The following is a 22,734-nucleotide window of genomic DNA, read 5'->3' on the forward strand; positions in this document are numbered from 1 at the left end:
CATGGGGCTCGATCTCACGAACTGTGAGATCATGACCTGATACAAAGTCAAGAGTCAGATGCTCAACTGACTGAGCCACCCAGGTGCCCCTAACCCTGAGTCTTTCTGAAAGAGTTTGTGTCACAGGCTAGAGCACTTTCCATCTGTGGTCCATCTGCTTGAATCTCAATTCTGGTCCTTATAACCACATCAGCAGCAGGGAAAACTAATGCTGCTGAACAGAGAGAGACACAAAACTTATTATGCACATCACACACCTTAGATTCAGGTAGTGTAGTCCTCCCATTCACTCTACCCTGAATTTGTTAATGTATTCCATATTTCTGCCCCATTTTTGCTGTGTGTTTTTATTTTATTTTGTTTTGTTTTGTTTTGCTGTGTGTTTTTAAATGATTTAATACTGTGTGACTCAAACATTTTAACTGGGTCCATGAGCCTTTCTGTCCTGTGCACTCTGGGCTAGTACTTTGAGGCTACGTTTGCAGAAAGTCAGTTTCCCTTCATGACACTCAGATTATGTATATCGAAGTACTGTTTGGAAGAAACCTCAGAGGATAAAGAATTTTTTATCAAGCATTGCACTTCAGTATATAGTGTAAATATCAAAAGTTAAAATTCCATACAATTTATCACATATACAAGGACTACTTGGAGTAAAAGAGGGTATTAAAAATAATTCGTTAAAATTAATCTTCCTCAGTGGTAAACCATAACAATCGACGATGTAAGATCACTCTGAAGTTAAACTCTAGGCTAGGAGTCAGCCAACTTTTCTATAAAAGTTTATAAACAATAGAAAATATTCTAGGTTTTGTAGGACTTATGATCTCTGTCACAACTACTCAGCTCCACCTTTGTATGGTAAAAGCAGCCATAAATAATGCACAAACTAATGGGCTGGATGTGTTCCAATGAAATTGTTTACACAAACAGAAGCAGATTTGGCCCAAGGGTCAGAGTTTGCCAACTCGTAGTTTAGACAATTAAAGTAGAAACACTTCCCCAATAAAATGGTAAAATGGTAAAATGGCAGAGTAAAAAGGTAGTGATGGGAGAGTTGGAATAGAGCATTAAAATATAACTTAATGTACGAATTAGGAGCTTAGAGTCACAGTAATTGTTCACTAACCTGTAACAGTGGCCACTGCATCCATCAATGTGCTGAGCTCAACCTTCCCATTAGCTACAAGGAAAGCCAAAATAAGGTAATAAGGCCAGAGAGCCATATATAAACAGACAAAAAATAGGGTAAATTGGGAAATAAGAGATCGAAGTTCATTAGCTCCACTGCTTTATCTGACTCAACTATAAGGATATAAACCCTGGATTTAAAGAATTAACTCCACATTAGTTGAGGGAGAGTCTTTATCTCTTGGACAAAATGGAGTCTTGAATGTACCTCTTGAATTTGAAGGCTGCTCTCCATCTTACTGGCAGGGTGAGAGGTCCCAGTGACTTATTTGGCTGTGTAGCAATTTATCAGCTTTGGTTCAGCCACATTTGTCAGAGGAGTCTTTGGGGACCACCTTTCTTGTCTTCTTACCTTTTCCCAACTTGTCTTTCTCTAGTTTCTTTGTCTATCACAACTGTCTTGGGATTTTTGATCACATAAATTGGTGACCTGTTTCTTCTATTAACACTATATACACTTGTTTGTAAAGATAGGTATGTATTTCTCTTTAACCCTAAAAGACGGGTAGATATTTCAGAGAGTCTCCAAACTGAAAGGACTTGTGGTAACATAATGACTAGTTACAAAGGGGATTCAACAGTTCACTGAAAGCTAATGGGTTAATAAAAATTCTACGTGATGAGTCAAATGTGCAGACTTGCTCTCCTATGTCCTAAGACTTCATGAAGTCCTTGTGTAACACTAGTAATTATTTTTTTTTTTAAAAGGGTCATGAGTCATAAAAAAAGCAATAAACTTTAGAAGAATATTATGCCTTATTGGGAATAACTTGGAATTAGGATGGTTCTGAGGGGGGGTTTCAAGAGAAGGCCAAGTTTGCCCCCGTGTGCTAAGTATGAACAAGTATTCCCTTGTATACCACTGAAATTGGCCAGGATGTTGCTGGTTGTTTCAAAATGAGTATAATTTCTGCCAAACCTTCTTTGGAAAGCAGAAAACTGCATGAGTGATGATTAGGCAATTGTCTTTTTGCTTTGATAACATTTATACCAATGATTTGGAGCTCTTTGGTTATGTACTGCTCAAATGAAGTGTTAGAAGGCTAGCCTATATTTGACGTTCCTCTTGAAGACTTTCTGTCACTTTGAATTATTTGTATTTTTCACTGTTTTTCATTTGTTTAGTCTAATTATTCCATCATTCCATTCATTCTTCAATATTTATTGCCTCTAAATATAAAATGATGTAGGTATGGTTTCTACTTACGAGAAAATCACAGTTCATAAACAAAGAAGAGTGATATAAAGACACTCACTTTTTATACAACATGCTAAGTGTATAATAATATATGTGTGAATAGGATGAATTTTAAACAAAGAGGAAGAGTAAATAAAGTGAATTCCAGGGATCAGGGAGCTCTGGAAAAGGTAAACTTTGAGATTAATTTTATAGACAAGAATTGGCCTGGTGAAATATGCCTAAGTATTTTTGTTCTAGGAGTTGGAGAGTATGTGGAAAAGGACAATTGGATAATCAAATCAGATGCCATGGTATAAGCATTAAATAACAAAGAAGATCTGTATATTAACTGAAGAAAATTTCATAAATTATCTACTAAATTTCAGGCACCATATGAGGCACTAAAAATTAAAATATATTTAATAATAAATTTAATATAATTTCTGAACAAGTCAGTTTCTGGGGTGAGACGGACAAGTAAACATACTGTAATAGAGCAGTTGGGTTGACGTACAGCAAATGATAAAATCAGGAGATGCTCCTGCTAAAATTCATCCATTTATAGCTACTGCTTTGCAACAGGGTGGAGAGCCGACTACATAAGAATCTTGAACCCTGCCTATATCCAATACTATGGTTCAGACACCTCAGTGTTATAGGGCAATGTGGAAGCAGGAAATAATATAAGATAAAGCTAAAAGGAAAGCAAGGGTCAGATCACAGATGTATGAAATAGTCAGCACTTCTAATTGGTAGGACTTGGTATTCAATGAGATGTGGCACTAAGAAAAAGTTGCAGTGAGGGAAGATGGCGGCGTAGGAGGACGCTGGGCTCACCGCGCGTCCTGCTGATCGCTTAGATTCCACCTACACCTGCCTAAAGAACCCAGAAAACCGCCAGAGGATTAGCAGAACGGAGTCTCCGGAGCCAAGCGCAGACGAGAGGCCCACGGAAGAGGGTAGGAAGGGCGGCGAGGCGGTGCGCGCTCCACGGACTGGCGGGAGGGAGCCGGGGCGGAGGGGCGGCTCGCCGGCCAAGCAGAGCCCCCGAGTCGGGCTGGCAAAAGCGGAGGGGCCGGACGGACTGTGTTCCGACAGCAAGCGCGACTTAGCGTCTGGGAGGTCAGAAGTTAACAGCTCTGCTCAGAAAGCGGGAAGGCTGGAGGACAAAGGGAGGGAGAGCTGCTGAGCCCCCGGACGGCAGAGCTCAGCTTGGCGGGGAACAAAGGCGCTCGCCAGCGCCATCTCCCCCGCCCATCCCCCAGCCAAAATCCCAAAGAGAACCAGTTCCTGCCAGGGAACTTGCTCGCTCCGCGCAAACACCCAACTCTGTGCTTCTGCGGAGCCAAACCTCCGGCAGCGGATCTGACTCCCTCCCGCTGCCACAGGGCCCCTCCTGAAGTGGATCACCTAAGGAGAAGTGAGCCAAGCCTGCCCCTCCTGCCACCGTGCACCTTGCCTACCCACCCCAGCTAATACGCCAGCTCCCCAGCACCACAAGCCTGGCAGTGTGCAAGTAGACCAGACGGGCCACACCACCCCACAGTGAATCCCGCCCCTAGGAGAGGGGAGGAGAAGGCACACACCAGTCTGACTGTGGCCCCAGCGGTGGGCTGGGGGCAGACATCAGGTCTGACTGCGGCCCCGCCCACCAACTCCAGTTATACACCACAGCACGGGGGAAGTGCCCTGCAGGTCCTCACAGCTCCAGGGACTATCCAAAATGACCAAAAGGAAGAATTCCCCTCAGAAGAATCTCCAGGAAATAACAACAGCTAATGAACTGATCAAAAAGGATTTAAATAATATAACAGAAAGTGAATTTAGAATAATAGTCATAAAATTAATCGCTGAGCTTGAAAACAGTATACAGGACAGCAGAGAATCTCTTGCTACAGAGATCAAGGGACTAAGGAACAGTCATGAGGAGCTGAAAAGCGCTTTAAACGAAATGCAAAACAAAATGGAAACCACGACGGCTCGGATTGAAGAGGCAGAGGAGAGAATAGGTGAACTAGAAGATAAAGTTATGGAGAAAGAGGAAGCTGAAAGAAAGAGAGATAAAAAAATCCAGGAGTATGAGGGGAAAATTAGAGAACTAAGTGATACACTAAAAAGAAATAATATACGCATAATTGGTATCCCAGAGGAGGAAGAGAGAGGGAAAGGTGCTGAAGGGGTACTTGAAGAAATTATAGCTGAGAACTTCCCTGAACTGGGGAAGGAAAAAGGCATTGAAATCCAAGAGGCACAGAGAACTCCCTTCAGACGTAACTTGAATCGATCTTCTGCACGACATATCATAGTGAAACTGGCAAAATACAAGGATAAAGAGAAAATTCTGAAAGCAGCAAGGGATAAACGTGCCCTCACATATAAAGGGAGACCTATAAGACTCGTGACTGATCTCTCCTTTGAAACTTGGCAGGCCAGAAAGGCTTGGCACGATATCTTCAGTGTGCTAAACAGAAAAAATATGCAGCCGAGAATCCTTTATCCAGCAAGTCTGTCATTTAGAATAGAAGGAGAGATAAAGGTCTTCCCAAACAAACAAAAACTGAAGGAATTTGTCACCACGAAACCAGCCCTACAAGAGATCCTAAGGGGGATCCTGTGAGACAAAGTACCAGAGACATCACTACAAGCATAAAACATACAGACATCACAATGACTCTAAACCTGTATCTTTCTATAATAACACTGAATGTAAATGGATTAAATGCGCCAACCAAAAGACATAAGGTATCAGAATGGATAAAAAAACAAGACCCATCTATTTGCTGTCTACAAGAGACTCATTTGAGATCTGAGGACACCTTTAGATTGAGAGTGAGGGGATGGAGAACTATTTATCATGCTACTGGAAGCCAAAAGAAAGCTGGAGTAGCCATACTTATATCAGACAAACTAGACTTTAAATTAAAGGCTGTAACAAGAGATGAAGAAGGGCATTATATAATAATTACAGGGTCTATCCATCAGGAAGAGCTAACAATTATAAATGTCTATGCGCCGAATACCGGAGCCCCCAGATATATAAAACAGTTACTCATAAACATAAGCAACCTTATTGATAAGAATGTGATCATTGCAGGGGACTTTAACACCCCACTTACAGAAATGGATAGATCATCTAGACACACAGTCAATAAAGAAACAAGGGCCCTGAATGATACATTGGATCAGATGGACTTGACAGATATATTTAGAACTCTGCATCCCAAAGCAACAGAATATACTTTCTTCTCGAGTGCACATGGAACATTCTCCAAGATAGATCATATACTGGGTCACAAAACAGCCCTTCATAAGTTTACAAGAATTGAAATTATACCATGCATACTTTCTGACCACAATGCTATGAAGCTTGAAATCAACCACAGGAAAAAGTCTGGAAAACCTCCAAAAGCATGGAGGTTAAAGAACACCCTACTAACGAATGAGTGGGTCAACCAGGCAATTAGAGAAGAAATTAAAAAATATATGGAAACAAACGAAAATGAAAATACAACAATCCAAACGCTTTGGGATGCAGCGAAGGCAGTCCTGAGAGGAAAATACATTGCAATCCAGGCCTATCTCAAGAAACAAGAAAAATCCCAAATACAAAATCTAACAGCACACCTAAAGGAAATAGAAGCAGAACAGCAAAGGCAGCCTAAACCCAGCAGAAGAAGAGAAATAATAAAGATCAGAGCAGAAATAAACAATATAGAATCTAAAAAAACTGTAGAGCAGATCAACGAAACCAAGAGTTGGTTTTTTGAAAAAATAAACAAAATTGACAAACCTCTAGCCAGGCTTCTCAAAAAGAAAAGGGAGATGACCCAAATAGATAAAATCATGAATGAAAATGGAATTATTACAACCAATCCCTCAGAGATACAAACAATTATCAGGGAATACTATGAAAAATTATATGCCAACAAATTGGACAACCTGGAAGAAATGGACAAATTCCTAAACACCCACACTCTTCCAAAACTCAATCAGGAGGAAATAGAAAGCTTGAACAGACCCATAACCAGCGAAGAAATTGAATCGGTTATCAAAAATCTCCCAACAAATAAGAGTCCAGGACCAGATGGCTTCCCAGGGGAGTTCTACCAGACGTTTAAAGCAGAGATAATACCTATCCTTCTCAAGCTATTCCAAGAAATAGAAAGGGAAGGAAAACTTCCAGACTCATTCTATGAAGCCAGTATTACTTTGATTCCTAAACCAGACAGAGACCCAGTAAAAAAAGAGAACTACAGGCCAATATCCCTGATGAATATGGATGCAAAAATTCTCAATAAGATACTAGCAAATCGAATTCAACAGCATATAAAAAGAATTATTCACCATGATCAAGTGGGATTCATTCCTGGGATGCAGGGCTGGTTCAACATTCGCAAATTGATCAACGTGATACATCACATTAACAAAAAAAAAGAGAAGAACCATATGATCCTGTCAATCGATGCAGAAAAGGCCTTTGACAAAATCCAGCACACTTTCTTAATAAAAACCCTTGAGAAAGTCGGGATAGAAGGAACATACTTAAAGATCATAAAAGCCATTTATGAAAAGCCCACAGCTAACATCATCCTCAATGGGGAAAAACTGAGAGCTTTTTCCCTGAGATCAGGAACACGACAGGGATGCCCACTCTCACCGATGTTGTTTAATATAGTGCTGGAAGTTCTAGCATCAGCAATCAGACAACAAAAGGAAATCAAAGGCATCAAAATTGGCAAAGATGAAGTCAAGCTTTCGCTTTTTGCAGATGACATGATATTATACATGGAAAATCCGATAGACTCCACCAAAAGTCTGCTAGAACTGATACATGAATTCAGCAAAGTTGCCGGATACAAAATCAATGTACAGAAATCAGTTGCATTCTTATACACTAAGAATGAAGCAACAGAAAGACAAATAAAGAAACTGATCCCATTCACAATTGCACCAAGAAGCATAAAATATCTAGGAATAAATCTAACCAAAGATGTAAAAGATCTGTATGCTGAAAACTATAGAAAGCTTATGCAGGTAATTGAAGAAGATATAAAGAAATGGAAAGACATTCCCTGCTCATGGATTGGAAGAATAAATATTGTCAAAATGTCAATACTACCCAAAGCTATCTACACATTCGATGCAATCCCAATCAAAATTGCACCAGCATTCTTCTCGAAACTAGAACAAGCAATCCTAAAATTCATATGGAACCACAAAAGGCCCCGAATAGCCAAAGTAATTTTGAAGAAGAAGACCAAAGCAGGAGGCATCACAATCCCAGACTTTAGCCTCTACTACAAAGCTGTAATCCTCAAGACAGCATGGTATTGGCACAAAAACAGACACATAGACCAATGGAATAGAATAGAAACCCCAGAACTAGACCCACAAACGTATGGCCAACTCATCTTTGACAAAGCAGGAAAGAACATCCAATGGAAAAAAGACAGTCTCTTTAACAAATGGTGCTGGGAGAACTGGACAGCAACATGCAGAAGGTTGAAACTAGACCACTTTCTCACACCATTCACAAAAATAAACTCAAAATGGATAAAGGACCTGAATGTGAGACAGGAAACCATCAAAACCTTAGAGGAGAAAGCAGGAAAAGACCTCTCTGACCTCAGCCGTAGCAATCTCTTACTCGGCACATCCCCAAAGGCAAGGGAATTAAAAGCAAAAGTGAATTACTGGGACCTTATGAAGATAAAAAGCTTCTGCACAGCAAAGGAAACAACCAACAAAACTAAAAGGCAACCAACGGAATGGGAAAAGATATTTGCAAATGACACATCGGACAAAGGGCTAGTATCCAAAATCTATAAAGAGCTCATCAAACTCCACACCCGAAAAACAAATAACCCAGTGAAGAAATGGGCAGAAAACATAAATAGACACTTCTCTAAAGAAGACATCCGGATGGCCAACAGGCACATGAAAAGATGTTCAACGTCGCTCCTCATCAGGGAAATACAAATCAAAACCACACTCAGATACCACCTCACGCCAGTCAGAGTGGCCAAAATGAAGAAATCAGGAGACTATAGATGCTGGAGAGGATGTGGAGAGACGGGAACCCTCTTGCACTGTTGGTGGGAATGCAAATTGGTGCAGCCGCTCTGGAAAGCAGTGTGGAGGTTCCTCAGAAAATTAAAAATAGACCTACCCTATGACCCAGCAATAGCACTGCTAGGAATTTATCCAAGGGATACAGGAGTACTGATGCATAGGGGCACTTGTACCCCAATGTTTATAGCAGCACTCTCAACAATAGCCAAATTATGGAAAGAGCCTAAATGTCCATCCACTGATGAATGGATAAAGAAATTGTGGTTTATATACACAATGGAATACTACGTGGCAATGAGAAAGAATGAAATATGGCCTTTTGTAGCAACGTGGATGGAACTGGAGAGTGTGATGCTAAGTGAAATAAGCCATACAGAGAAAGACAGATACCATAGCAACGTGGATGGAACTGGAGAGTGTGATGCTAAGTGAAATAAGCCATACAGAGAAAGACAGATACCATATGGTTTCACTCTCACTCATCTTTGGTTTCTCACTCTCTGAGAAACGTAACAGAAACCCATGGGGGAGGGGAAGGGAAAAAAAAAAAAGAGGTTAGAGTGGGAGAGAGCCAAAGCATAAGAGACTGTTAAAAACTGAGAACAAACTGAGGGTTGATGGGGGGTGGGAGGGAGGGCAGGGTGGGTGATGGGTATTGAGGAGGGCACCTTTTGGGATGAGCACTGGGCGTTGTATGGAAACCAATTTGACAGTAAATTTCATATATTAAAAAAATAAATAAATAAATAAATAAATAAATAAATAAATAAAAAAAATAAAACTACCTAAAAGAAAAAAAAAAAAGAAAAAGTTGCAGTGAAAAATACCAATTCGGGTTTTTTTTTTAAATATTTATTTATTTTTTGAGAGAGAGAGAGAAAGAGAAAACAAACAATTGGGGGAGGGGCAGAGAGAGAGACACACACAGAATCTGAAGCAGGCTGTAGGCTCTGAGCTGTCAGCACAGAGCCCAGCACGGGACTCGAACTCATGGACAGCGAGATCATGACCTAAACCAAAGTTGGAGGCTTAACCGACTGAGCCACCCAGGTGCCCTGAAAAATGCCAATTTTTAAATTTGTTTTACTGAGAACATGATGGTGCCACCAGCTGAGAAAGGGAATGTATAATTAGGAGATAGTTTTTGGTAGGTATTTTTAAATATAGTGAATTTAAGATCTGAGGCTTTGCTGAGCAAGAATGAATTTGGCAGATACAACCCAACAGGAATCTGGATGTGGTTTTACCCAACCCATATTTGGAGAGGAATTTGGGCTGCAGAAAAACATCTAGAAGTTTTCAGCATATAATGACAGTTGGAAATAGGAGTGTGGATAATACTGTCCACCGAGAATTGTAACACGGAATTGTAAAAGTTAAAGTGATTAATGGGCTTAGGACACAACTATTTGAGGGATACTAATAATAGGGAAATTAGTCATATTTTTCTTCCTTCCGTTCTATTCTCTAGCCTCTGAGATTCATTTTGCTCCTTGTAAATTCATTACTGGGTCAGAAAGTAGTTATAATAGTTCTGTGTGTGATGCTTGGAATCCAAAAGAGAAGAGGTTAAAGATATGGGGCTTATAGAAATGAAGAGAAGGCTAGTTTCTTCTCTAAGCTTTGCAAAAATGTCATTTTGATACTAGGTAAAACTAATTATGGACACACTCATGTACAAGTGCAGAAAGTCTCCTGTAAGATACAGTAGTATGTGAAACACGCACCGGTAAGTGGTAGGTTTTCTGTCACATCTTCGTGTTCCTTTTGTGTGAGCTTGATTCCCAAGTTTTCCAGGACAGTGTCCAGGTTATTCACCTTAACTTTGCCTCCTTAGGAAACATACAGGAATGAAACATGAAAAAAAATGAGTTTAAAATATTAGAAATATATTTTTGAATGTGAATTGTTATCTGAATATATATACTTTGTCATTATTACAATAAAAAAAACAAAAGAGAAAATGTACTTATGTGATTATTACTTTTCTGTATGAACTCCCATTTAACATGTCTAAGAGCATTAAATAATCAACAGAAAAATCAGAATTAGTAATTCTTCCTTTAAACCTTGAATAGAAGCCTGTATTATAAACAGCTCATGAAGGGGTAGGCTACATGATTTGATTATAACCAATATTAGAGAGAATAGGAATGAGCTTTGATGATAGGACCTCATTAATTTATTAACTAACTAATATTAAAACAGAGTGAAGATCATAAGGTAACCTTAAAAACAAGCAGAATCTTAGCACTTTTTTAGATAAAATTAATCATTTTAAAGTGAACACCTTAGTGGAATTTGGTACATATTCACAATGTTGTACAGATATCACTTCTAGTTCCAAAACATTTTCATCATCCCCAAAGGAGAGCCCATACATATTAAGTAGTCATTCCCTACTTCCCTCTCCACCCAGCCCCCTGCAACCCTAATCTACTTTTTGTTTCTATGGATTTGCCTTCGACCTTCCTTCATAACAAGTTTTCCTTACACAACTCCCTAAAAATTCGGTAATCCTTTTCTTCATAATTTGCTGTGTATGATTAGATTTTTTGGGTTGTGAGTATGGATTCCTAGAAAGATGTATTGAGACATTATAGCATAAAATATTATGATGATGAAAGTAACTAAGTAACTGGGGTGCCTAGGTGGCTCAGTCGGTTAAGCATCTGACTCTTGATTTCAGCTCAGCTCATGATCTCAGGGATGGTGAGTTCAAGCCCTGCGTCTGGCTCTGCACTGTCAGTGCAGGGCCTGCTTGGGATTCCCCTTCTCTCTCTTTCTGTCTGCACTCCCCCACTTACTATCTTTCTCTCTCAAAGTAAATAAATAAACTTAAAATAAAAGAAAGTAACTAAGTAATCTATACATAGGAAGCTAGACAGGACTCGTATCTAAATGATAAATGTGAACCTTGAAGATTTCAGATGTCTCTGCCTTTCTTATCAGGCTTTTAACCTACCCTTAGTGGATTTCACCCCATCCAACACTGCATTCTGAAATACGTTTCCAGCAGCTATAGGAAAAGGAACTATTCATGTCAGAAGGGAAATGGTATGAACATTCACTTACTTACAACTTCAGTAAAACAACTGTAATTGAGTGGGAAATGTGTTCTGTCTCGGTATTAAGTTTAAAAAGAAGTTATGGAAAAGAAAACTGTCTCAGTGTGACAAATATATGTATTTTCTGGCAAGTAGGCGACTGACAGCTGAGGGAAACACTATTATGTTGGAACAATCACACATCTTTCCTTTTTCGGTTGACTTCCCCTTTTATTTCTTTTCCTAGTCCCCTCCAGTTTCCTTCCTTTTCTTCCTTAGGATATAGGCTGATCAACTATCTGACACTCAGATGGCAAAGCTATGGATGAAGGGTTTGGTAAACTGCAGACTAAATCCAAATGACAATGCCTTTTCCTAATCAATTTCAGGATTTTTCAGAAAGCCCTCGACAGGTAAAAATTTTAAATTGTTCACATGGGCCACAAAACCAAGTTCCCTGGAAAGTCTTTGTGGCTTCTGTATAGCTCACCATCCATTGGCAGAGTTTCCTGCAGCTTCTTAAGCTCCTCAGCTGTGAGCTCGATCCCCATGCTTCCCAGAACTTTCTCCAGATCACTGACATGAACCTTTTTTCCTTTGAAAATACAAGAACATTAATGTCTGAGAATAATCATTCCATGAAATGGTGAAAAATTCATTCTCATTATAATGCATCCCCCCCATCTGAGGAAATGGAAGGGGAAAAGGAAACACGTTTACACAGAATTATGGGGAAGTCACATAATAGAACATAACCCCTTAGTGTTTACAAAAGGAAGGTCTTTTATTTCTGGGAACAAGTCTGCCCTGCTGAGAACAAATTTGTTTTACAATTGGCCAGCAAATTAAGATACTAGATGGAAAACATATAAATTCAGCTATCATTTATTGTATTTATTCTTGTCTCTGAATAATGTGACTTTTTTCTTCATAATGACAATAATTTGATCCTGTCAAAGCTTTACAGTGTAACTGGAATAAGTGTACAATGCACAATATAATGATTCCACAACTCTAGACATTAATCGGTGCTCATGATAACAAATGAACTCTTAATCCCATCAACTTATTTCACTCACCCCCTCACCGCCTCCCTTCTGGCAACAATGTGGTCTCTATAGTTAAGAGTCTAGTTTTTTTTGGTTTGTGTTTCTGTTTTGTTTTGGTTTTTTTTTTAGTTTTTTTTTTAAGTTTATTCATTTGTGTAGAAAGAGAGAAATACAGAGCGTGAGTGGGGGAGGGGCAGAGAAAGAGAGGGAGACACAGAAGCTGAAGCAGCTCCAGGCTCAGAGCTGTCAGCACAGAGCCCAATGAGGGGCTCAAACTCATGAACCATGAGATCATGACCCGAGTCGAAGTCAGATGCTTAATTGACTGAGCCACCCAGGCGCCCCATTCGTTTGTTTCTTAAATTCCACATGAGTGAAATCAAACAGCATTTGTCTTTTTCTGACTGATTTATTTCACTTAGCATTGTACCCTCTAGATCTACTTAAAACATTGTACCCTCTAGATCTACTTAGCATTGTACCCTCTAGATCTACTTATTTTAAGATTAAAATAAGATTTCTTATTGAAAGATTGAGCGACATTGGCAAAAACAGCTGCGCAGTGAGTGGGTTGCTTCATGAAACTATCCTTCCACCGAAACACTAAATGAGTGAGAAAGAACTATCAGAATCAGTTGATTCTGGAACTGATTAGAACTGATTAGAACTCTGGAAAAGAGTCCAAGTTTGGTACATCAACCAAGTGAAAGCAGAATTGAGAAAAAGGTGACTTATAGTAAGAGAGCTTTGTGGCATTTTGACCCCCTTCCCCAAACTGTTTTTGATCATCCATCCCTGTGAGCAAAATATTTTCCAGGACAAAAGTGACAGTCTCTTATTTACCTGTAAAAGGTTTCATTCCATCCATATGCGTTCTCATTTCAACCTTCCCATGAACTGAAAGAAAATGTAAATCAAATACACAGTGGTATTCACTGAGAAATGCAAAACAGGAAGCACAATGGCATTCATTGGCTACTGAATTTGATCCCCCACCTACCCCAAGGAGCACAAAAGGACATGGAAAATAATCATTCTACTTGTTACAAAGGTGCCTGTTTTAACAACTGCTTTCATCCATTGTCATATGGCAAAACTCTAAAGGTGTGAGATTCAAAAGTCACCTTTTTTCATCAGACTTTATTTTTAGCTTTAGACTTTGGAAAACCAAAAATGATTTGGGCCACACCAGGGAAAACAAAATTTAAAACTGGGATCTTATTCACCACTGTTTCAACTGGACTTTTGAAATTATCTCTTTCTTTACTGAGATTCTAATTACTATTTCCTTTCATGTTCACTGACCCAGGCAGACCAGTTTACTCTTGATTTGCATGACGTATGATTTGCTTGAGGGCAATATTCATTTTGAGCTTAACTTCCCAACTCTAATGATTTGCATAGTTTTCATAGTAGACACCCAGTTGAATTTCATACAAATTAATATTTAAAAAGACATTAATATGTTAAAGAACAGAAATATCTCACAAATAGATGATTTTTGAGATCTATATTTTGCCAAGAAAGAAAAACGACCTAAGAAACTGTCACTGTTGGTAAGTTACTTGAAAAATTCCTGATTTTAGATTGTAAGTAATAAATTATAGTATACAATATCTAAAAACCTCTATACCATGGAAAATTTACAAATGAAGATCCTGGATAACTCAAAAATATTTACTGAAGTATTAGAAGTACGCAGTGACTCTTAGCAGAAGCTGTGTGACACTTACATGTACACAATAACAAGTATTAGAACAGTGAGCAGGATAAATATACATTTATTCATTGGTTGCTAAATCTAGGCTAACGAGAATCTTCCTTGTTTTTCTTCTGGATCTTTTGAGGCAGAATACTCCAAAAAACCATTTAGTGAGGTCAGGAAAGCATGAAGATACATGTCAGTTTTACGGGGCCACTGGAAATTCTCAGAAACAAAGATGATAACACCTATTGGGTGTAAAACTTGCTATTTAACTTGGGTCCTACTTCAACTGAATCTTGCCCTCTCCAGTAAATTCATATCTCTGTCCTGACAGACACAGTATGAGAAAAGCTTTGCCCTAAATGGGGTCTTTCTGTCCCAAATGATATAATTGGGGCTCTATGCTTGAGCCTTAATCTTTCACAAAACTTCTTTTTAAGCTCAATACTGATGGTAACTCTTCAGATGAGCAGATCACCAATAAGCAATAACTTAAAATTTTTAACTCTGGGGGTGCCTGGGTGGCTCGGTCGGTTAAGCATCTGACTTCAGTTCAGGTCATAATCTCACGGTTCATGAGTTCAAGCCTGCATCAGGCTTGCTGCTGTCAGCACAGAGCCCACTTTGGATCCTCTGTCCACCCCCCCTCTTTGTCCCAGCCCCCGCTTACGCTCTCTTTGTGTCTTTCAAAATAAATAAATTAACTTAAAAAAAATTCTAACTCTGATTTAAAGAAAAAAGGATTAATCATTCCACATGTCCATTTTATTTCATGTGTACTTTTTAATCTCACAATGATTTTCATTATGTTGGTTGATCTGAATTTATTATTTTAAAATAAGGAACAGAAATCAATGGCAATACCAGAGGATAGTTTCAAATAATAGCTATATTTCCACCCATAATTCTGCTTTTTTTAGCAATATTAAAAAAAATTCCACCATAATCTCAAATAGACAAAAAATAGTTTTCTATTATGAAAGCTGATTGTTCCATATCTAGTCTCATTCACGGATACACCATTGCAAGCAAAGAAAACAAGACAATGAAGACCACTTGCATGGTCCTTCTAGTATACTACTAGTGGTAAAAATTAGAGAATAAATTAAATGAATTAACAAAAATATTTTTAAGGGTACAGTGCTTATCTTACACAATGATGTGAATAAATGCGCCTTAATAAGATGAGCAAGTATTGATTCATCTAAGGTTATATGATAGTTAAGGAATGTTCCAGACAGATACTTCTTAGCCCTACTCTAACGTTCTCAGGCTGATATTTAACATTTGCTTATTTAGCTTGAGAATTCTTTTAGCCCCAATTCAGAATGTACTAAACTTTAGACTTTGTCTCTAGCCCATCAAGGGAGATTAGAGCTTTGGGAACAGTCAGTCCTTGAACCATGGAATCCAGCTCAGAATGAGGGGATGTAAGCAGAGGCATAGGTGGGGCCACTGAGCATTCAGGCATTCCACACATTCAGGCCTGAGTGGTTACTGTTCCTTTTCCCCTAAGTGTATCTGGAAAACTTGGTCCTATTCCTTTGGTGCAGGAAATAGGTCCTACACTTCATATTCCTCCTTTATCACGCTTTTTTTTTCTTTTAAGAGAGAGAGAGTGAGCGCGCGTGTGCACGAGAGAGACAGACAGAGAGAGAGAGAGAGAGAGAGAGAGACAGAGTGAGAGAGACAGTCCAAAGCAGGCCACACTCTGCACAGAGTTGGATGCAGGGCTCGATCCCACATCCCTGGGACCATGACCTGGGCCGAAATCAAGAGTTGGACGCTCAACAGACTGAACCACCCAAACGCCCCTATTCTGCCTTTCTACATGTCCTTGAAAATGGTGAGGCGAAGACAGAAATGCTATTTTAATAACCTCCCACTTAGGGGTACCTGGCTGGCTCAGGTGGTAAAGCATGCAACTCTTGATCTCAGGTTGTGAACTGAGCTCCACACTGGGCCTAGAGCTTACTTAAAAGAAATTAAAAATAATTTCCCACTTTGGGCTCTGCTCTCTTTTCTCTATAATTTTTAAAAATTTTTTCTGTGTTAAAGCTTCTTCTATTTAATGCACCCCACTCCCTTCCCTCCACAGCAGGGTCTCTCTCTAATTTTGTTCAGTTCTAATGGTGGCCTTGGCCTTGGCCATACTCCAAGTGGAAATGAAGTTACTGAAAATGTCAAGGGGCAAAACATGTTTACTTTCAGTCTGAGTCATCTTTCATGTTTTCCATCTTCTTAATGCCAAAGTAGAGTTTTCAGAGATTCTTTTATAGAAGCTCAGATTAACCAATTCTAACCAATTCAAACATATCTTAAATACTCACCGTCAGCTGGTAGATCACGTGTCAGATCATTAATTTCCTCTTCTGAAAGGTTCATCCCCATAGTTTGCAAAGGAGAATCCATTTTATCGACATCAATAATCTCTCCTTGTGAAAAAGTAAAGAATATGGGGAAAACTCACTGATTCCAAAATGTGACCACTCGCATTACTCACAGTGCATTAATGATTATCAGTCTCATGAGGAAAACAAGATGTAATATAGTCTATTCACATATATCAAGGGGGTCAATAAGGATGTTAGACTTCGAATAGAAATCTTCCAGGTGAATGAGCAATTTTCAAATCTTTCACAGCAAATGGTAAAATCAAACTGTGGCTGACAATGAGGGTTTTTTTTTTTTTCCTGAACTCCCAGATTAGATGCCTCAACTCCCAACAAAAATCTATAATCAAGTTCTGTTTCCATTTATGTGGAGGACGATGTTATTCAGACCAACCTTCCTCTGGAAACTGAAATCTTGGGTAAAATGTAAAAAGCATCTCCTCAAAAGTACTAAAGAGCTGATAAGAGAGTAAGTTACTAGTGCAAAGTCTCATCAAAAGTAGGAACCTAGGGAGATAAGCAGAGCCCTGGTGCTGTTTCTGTTCTAATGATACTTGCTCCATCTGGATTTGAACTGTCATGTTGATGACCTCATGGAGTGTGGGTGATTCTGTCCAAGTGCCCAGCAGCAGCAAAGGCAAGTATTCCTTAGGAACATGCTTCCATCCTTAGCCTCAAAGGTTTCTTTCTATAATTTTCCAAGGAAAATAGCTCACTCAAAAGAACCAAACACAGAATGAAACAAGTTACCTGAGAGAGAATAAGCAGAAATAACAGGCAGCAGCAACATGCTCATAAAAACTTTAGATTTAGAAGTTATCAGGCACAAATTACAAAACTATTGTGCTTCCTATGTGTAAAGCAATGGAAAACAAGCTAAAAGTATCTGCATCTGCAGGAGATAGGAAACAATACACAATGACCCAGGATAGCCGAAAAAGAGGGAAAAAAATGTTTAGAAATGAAAAGAAGGGGGAAAGAGGAGGAAGGAGGGAGGAAGGAAACAAGACAGCTGTATGGGAACATGAAGGGGACCTTGAACCACGTGGAACTCATCCTCTACCCACTAGTGAATCTAGGGCTGCGGGAAAGTCCTTTGGGACAATCCTTGGTTTAGTGCCAAGTAGAGGTGGTGTGTCTTTCCCGAGCTTCCTAGTGGGCAGCTCACAGTGTCTATGGGGCACTCTTACTGGTGCACACCGTGCATATGGCATTGTCTGCACCCATGGAGGCTGGAGCTACAGCCAAGTGGGTACATCACCACGTGGTTAAATCTTGACTCACAATAACGCGGATCTGTATTGAATGTGGAAGATTTCGATGTTAAAGTTGAAAGGCTAGTCAGTATTTCTATACCACAGAAAACAAGAAATAAGGGTGCATGATATGCTTTCATATTTCTTCATTATGTTGGGATTTAAACTTGGCACAACAGTAAACACGTACATGTGATAAGTCCTCTCATAATATAAGTGGTTTTCAAACCCTAAGAAATCAATCTTCTCACCAGGAAATATGTCACACAGCAAGTGGAAAATGAAAGGAAAAAAAACCAAGACAAATACACTCCTACTAAAAGTCACACAAAAAAGATGTTTCTATAAAGAACAGCCAGAACTGGGCGGGGTGGACAAGGGAGCGTGTGTGTGTGCGTGTGTGTGTGCGTACAAGGGCTGAGGAGTGAGGGGTTAGATCTACTCATAGCAAAAGATTATAAAGCTGTTCTACTCAACACAATTTAGAGCACGAATAAGCAGACCAATAGAACAGAATGGAAATTCTCAAAATAGACAAGAGCACGTGGAAATCAAGTATATAGTTAGGATGGCATCTCAAATTCAAGGATGTGGTGACAGACTTTTAAATAAATGATTTGGGACAACTGTAGAGCCGTTTTCAAAAAGATAAACTAGATCTGTATTTCCCGATGGAATGCAATGTGAAATAAACGGTATTACTTATGAAGTATTCTTGTCAAAAAAATGTTGAAGATGAAAATAATTAAGCCATCAGAGCTGACTCCTGGTTTATGAGGAGTACGGACAACAGAGAAACAAGAGAGATGAGAAAACAGACAAAAACGGGTAAATTTAGTATATGGGAAATTTTTCTTTTTTTAGTATATAGAAATGCTACAAGACAATTGGCAACCCAGTTTCTTAAAAAAAAAATCAGTGCCTAAAAAGAAAAGACGAAGAAGGTAGAGGAATAGCTGTAGAGTACATGAGATTTAAGTGTCATAATAGATGCAGTGTGTAAAGCTTGTTTGGTTTTTTATTTGAATAAGCTCACTGTAAAAAATATTTTAAAGAAGGGAAATTTAAAAATAGGCTGTATAATGGTATTGCAGTCATGTAAAAAAATCCATACTTTTAAGAAGATGTATACTGAAGTATATAAGGACTAAATGAAAATTTGCTTTGAAATAAATAAGAGGGGCGCCTGGGTGGCTCAGTCGGTTGAGCATTGGACTTCGGCTTAGGTCAGGATCTCGCAGTTTGTGAATTCGAGCCCCGCATCAGGCTCTGTGCTGACAGCTCAGAGCCTGGAGCCTGCTTTGGATTCTGTGTCTCCTTCTCTCTGCCTCTTCCCCGCTCATGCTCTGTCTCTGTCTCTCAAAAATGAATAAACGTTAAAATTTAAAAATAAATAAATAAATAAATAAATAAATAAGAAGCAAGTGAGATGAATCTTCATAACTGTTGAATCTAGGTTCATTCTATTATTCTTTATTCTTTATCATTCATTATATTATTCTTCCTACTTTGTATACATTTGGAAATGCTTATTATAGCCAAAAGGCAGAAAGAACCCAGATGCCCATCAAAGGATGAGTGAATAAACAAAACATATACGCATACAACAGAATGTGTTATTAGGCAACAAAAAGGAATGAAATTGTATACCCATGTTCACAGAACATATTCACGATCACTAAAATGTGGAAGCAACTCAAGTATCCACTGATGGATGAATGAACATATATACATATAGTAGAATATTATTCAGTCTTAAGAAGGAAGGAAATTTTGACATATGTTACAACCTGGATGAAACATGACGACATTAGGGTAAGTAAAATAAACTAGTCACGAAAATAGACACTGCATGATTCCACTTATATAAAGTATTTAGATTAGTCAAAACCATACAGACAGAAAGTAGAATGGTGGTTGTCAGGGGCTCGTGGTAGGGGAGAATGGGAAGTGTTTGTTTAATGGATATAGAGGTTGTTTTTTTTTTAATTTTTTTTAACGTTTATTTATTTTTCAGACAGAGAGAGACAAAGCATGAACAGGGGAGGGGCGGAGAGAGAGGGAGACACAGAATCTGAAACAGGCTCCAGGCTCTGAGCTGTCAGCACAAAGCCCGACGAGGGGCTCGAACTCACGGACCGTGAGATCATGACCTGAGCCGAAGTCGGATGCCTAACTGACCAAGCCACCCAGGCACCCCTAATGGATACAGAGTTTTAATTTTACAAAATGAAAAGAATTCTGGAGACGGATGGTGGTAGTCATTGCACAAAAAATGTGAAGGTGCTTAATAACACTGAACTGGACACTTAAAAATGGTTAAGGTAATAAACTTTATGTTATGTGCATTTTACCACCATAAATAAATTGGAAAAAAGGAAGAATGGAATTTTGATACATGCTACAATATAGATGAACCTGAAACCATCATACTAAGTGAAAGAAGCTAATCATAAAGACTACATACTATCCCACTTATATGAAATGTCCAGAATAGGTAAATCTATAGGGACAGAAAATAGATAAGTAAGTTGCCTAGGGCTTGTAGGGTGGTGGGGAGAGAATAAAAGGGTGATAGCTAAAGGATTTAGGGTTTCCTTTTGGGGTATTCTGGGTATTCACAAAGTCCTTTGATAAAGCTACTAAGTATAATGAAATTGTAATTAGTCCCAATAAAGTAAATGATAACCCAAAAAGGGACATTCAGTGACTCAGACTAGAAGGACATGGGGTAGAATGGGGAGATGACAAAGAAGAAATTGGAAGAAAATAAGAAGAGAAGTTTCGGTCTCTATCTCTGCATTGTCTATGAAACCATCTTTCTACCATGTCATTGAGAATTGAACAGACTGCAATAGGTTACAAGGTTCCTTGAGTGGAGCACGTGGGTAGCTCAGTCACTTAAGCATCTGACTCTCGATTTTGGCTCAGGTCAGGATCTCAGGGTTGTGGGATCGAGCTCCACATTAGGCTGTGGGCTGACAGTGTGGAACCTGCTTGGGGTTCTCTCCCTCCCTCTTTCTCTGCCCCTCTCCCGCATGCTCGGTCTCTCTCTATTCAAATAAATAAATACAAAATACATAAACAAGCTTCCCTCAGAATACAAGTTCCCAAATACAAACAAAATAGCAGTACTTCTTATAATGTCAGAAGACAATTGATTCTGTGTGGGATAACCATGAGAGCGTCTCGGTACCAAAGAACAGTTGGTATAAGATTACTACAAAGGGTTTATTCAAGTACAAAAGTCAGCAAATATTTGAGGCATCTGTTAATATTGTACTATCACTCGCCAGGATTGCCATTCTTTTTATTTGTTGCTCTCATTTGGGGAAGAAACTCCTTTCATTTATTCTATTCATTAATCAAATATTTATTACATAGCGAATATGTAAAAGATACTTTGCTGGGTCGGGGGAGAAAGATTTACAACGAAGGATCAGGCAGGGTCTCTGACAAAAGAAGCTCACGTTTTATAAAAGGCAAGAGTGGTACTCATTTGTAATACAACTAGTTAAGTCAGAGCGAGGTGAGGAAAGGTCTCTCAGTGTTTTAGCTTATATTACTAGGGTAATAACGATAGTACCACAATTGTAAAAGAGTATAAAAACAGAGTTTTCTCAGCTACTGGAAGAGCCACTGGCATCTTCCTGAGGAATAATTCTTCATTGTGTTGAAAAGCCCGATGAATTGCACAGCACTGAGTATCCTTGACGCTCAGGGAATATAATGCTGAGCATCCACTTTTACAATCAGTTGGTGACAACAATTTGTAACAACCAGATATTCCCCCAACATATTTCTAAAAGCCCCATGTAGCTGCTTTGGTCAAATACCATAATGAAAACTATGAATTCAGTTTCTGACAAAATCTATGGTGTCTGAAGGACAGTCATAGAAATGTCCTACGCAGCACCTGGGTGGCTCAGTTGGTTAAGTGTCTGACTCTTGATCTCAGCTCAGGTCATGATCTCATGGTTCGTGGAATTCAGTCCTGCGTTGGGCTCTGTGCTGACAGTGCAGAGCCTGCTTGGGATTCTCTCTCTCTCCTCGCTCTCTGACCCTCCCCCACTCTCTCTGTCTCTGTCTCTCCAAAATAAACTTTAAAAAGAAAGAAGTGTCCTATAAAACTTACAACACACAATATTTGAGTGAGAAAATTGATCTGAAGATATAAATCTGAATATTTTGAGGATATAGGGATGATGGGAGAAAGGAAGTTTTTTCAGAGAGTGTTAAATGAAACAATGAACTACAAACAGAACTTCATTCTGCTCCCTGGAGTTTATAAAAATGAAGAAATAGGACTTTTACATTAGGAATTAATCCCTCCTTAAGATCTGCAAATATCTTCTGAGTGCTTTAGAAATTCTGGTATGCATGTTCACAAGCGCTAACTCCCTTCAAAGACACAGTTATTTCTAAAATCCTCACCATTAAGTAGTAGGTTTTCTGTCAGTTTTTTCTGTTCCTTTTCTGGGAGCTTAATCCTCATTTCCCCCCAGAATGCTGTCCAAATTACTCACATTACCCTTCCCACCTTAGGAAAGCAATAGGGATGGGAAATAAGAAAAATGGAACGTTTCCACGATATTAAAAATGCATTCGTTTCTGTGTATTATTAACTTAATTAGCCCGTGCTAATGATATGAAAAAAGAGAGAAAGTGTAATTTATGTCTTCATAGTATCATTTAACATTTTAAATAGGAGTACCAAGACTCATTTGACTTTTCTAATTATCTGGAAAAATTTAATAGGATGGGTAAAACTAGAACCTGTCTCCTTTCACCTTATCTTGGGACGACTTGAGACAGCAAAAGGTGCCTAAGGTATATTTTAG

General features: G+C 38.9%; 1 protein-coding gene across 3 annotated transcripts in view; it reads right to left on the reverse strand.

Annotated features, from left to right (window-relative positions):
* The window catches only part of LOC131497439 (uncharacterized), a 40,784-nt gene that overhangs the window by 12,576 nt on the left and 5,474 nt on the right, over positions 1-22,734 (reverse strand). The window contains exons 3-8 of one of the 3 annotated variants that reach the window (XM_058703695.1): positions 16,575-16,679; positions 13,383-13,436; positions 11,981-12,085; positions 11,409-11,462; positions 10,171-10,275; positions 1,130-1,183 (exon numbers count right to left, since the gene is read on the reverse strand). In XM_058703695.1, coding sequence (XP_058559678.1) covers positions 1,130-1,183; positions 10,171-10,275; positions 11,409-11,462; positions 11,981-12,085; positions 13,383-13,436; positions 16,575-16,679 — 477 coding nt within the window. The remainder of the gene's footprint in view (positions 1-1,129; positions 1,184-10,170; positions 10,276-11,408; positions 11,463-11,980; positions 12,086-13,382; positions 13,437-16,574; positions 16,680-22,734) is intronic. The other 2 variants (XM_058703696.1, XM_058703697.1) reach the window with 2 other exon arrangements.

The sequence above is a fragment of the Neofelis nebulosa genome, chromosome 16 (assembly GCF_028018385.1).
Source record: "Neofelis nebulosa isolate mNeoNeb1 chromosome 16, mNeoNeb1.pri, whole genome shotgun sequence".
In the NCBI taxonomy this organism is placed as follows: domain Eukaryota; kingdom Metazoa; phylum Chordata; class Mammalia; order Carnivora; family Felidae; genus Neofelis; species Neofelis nebulosa.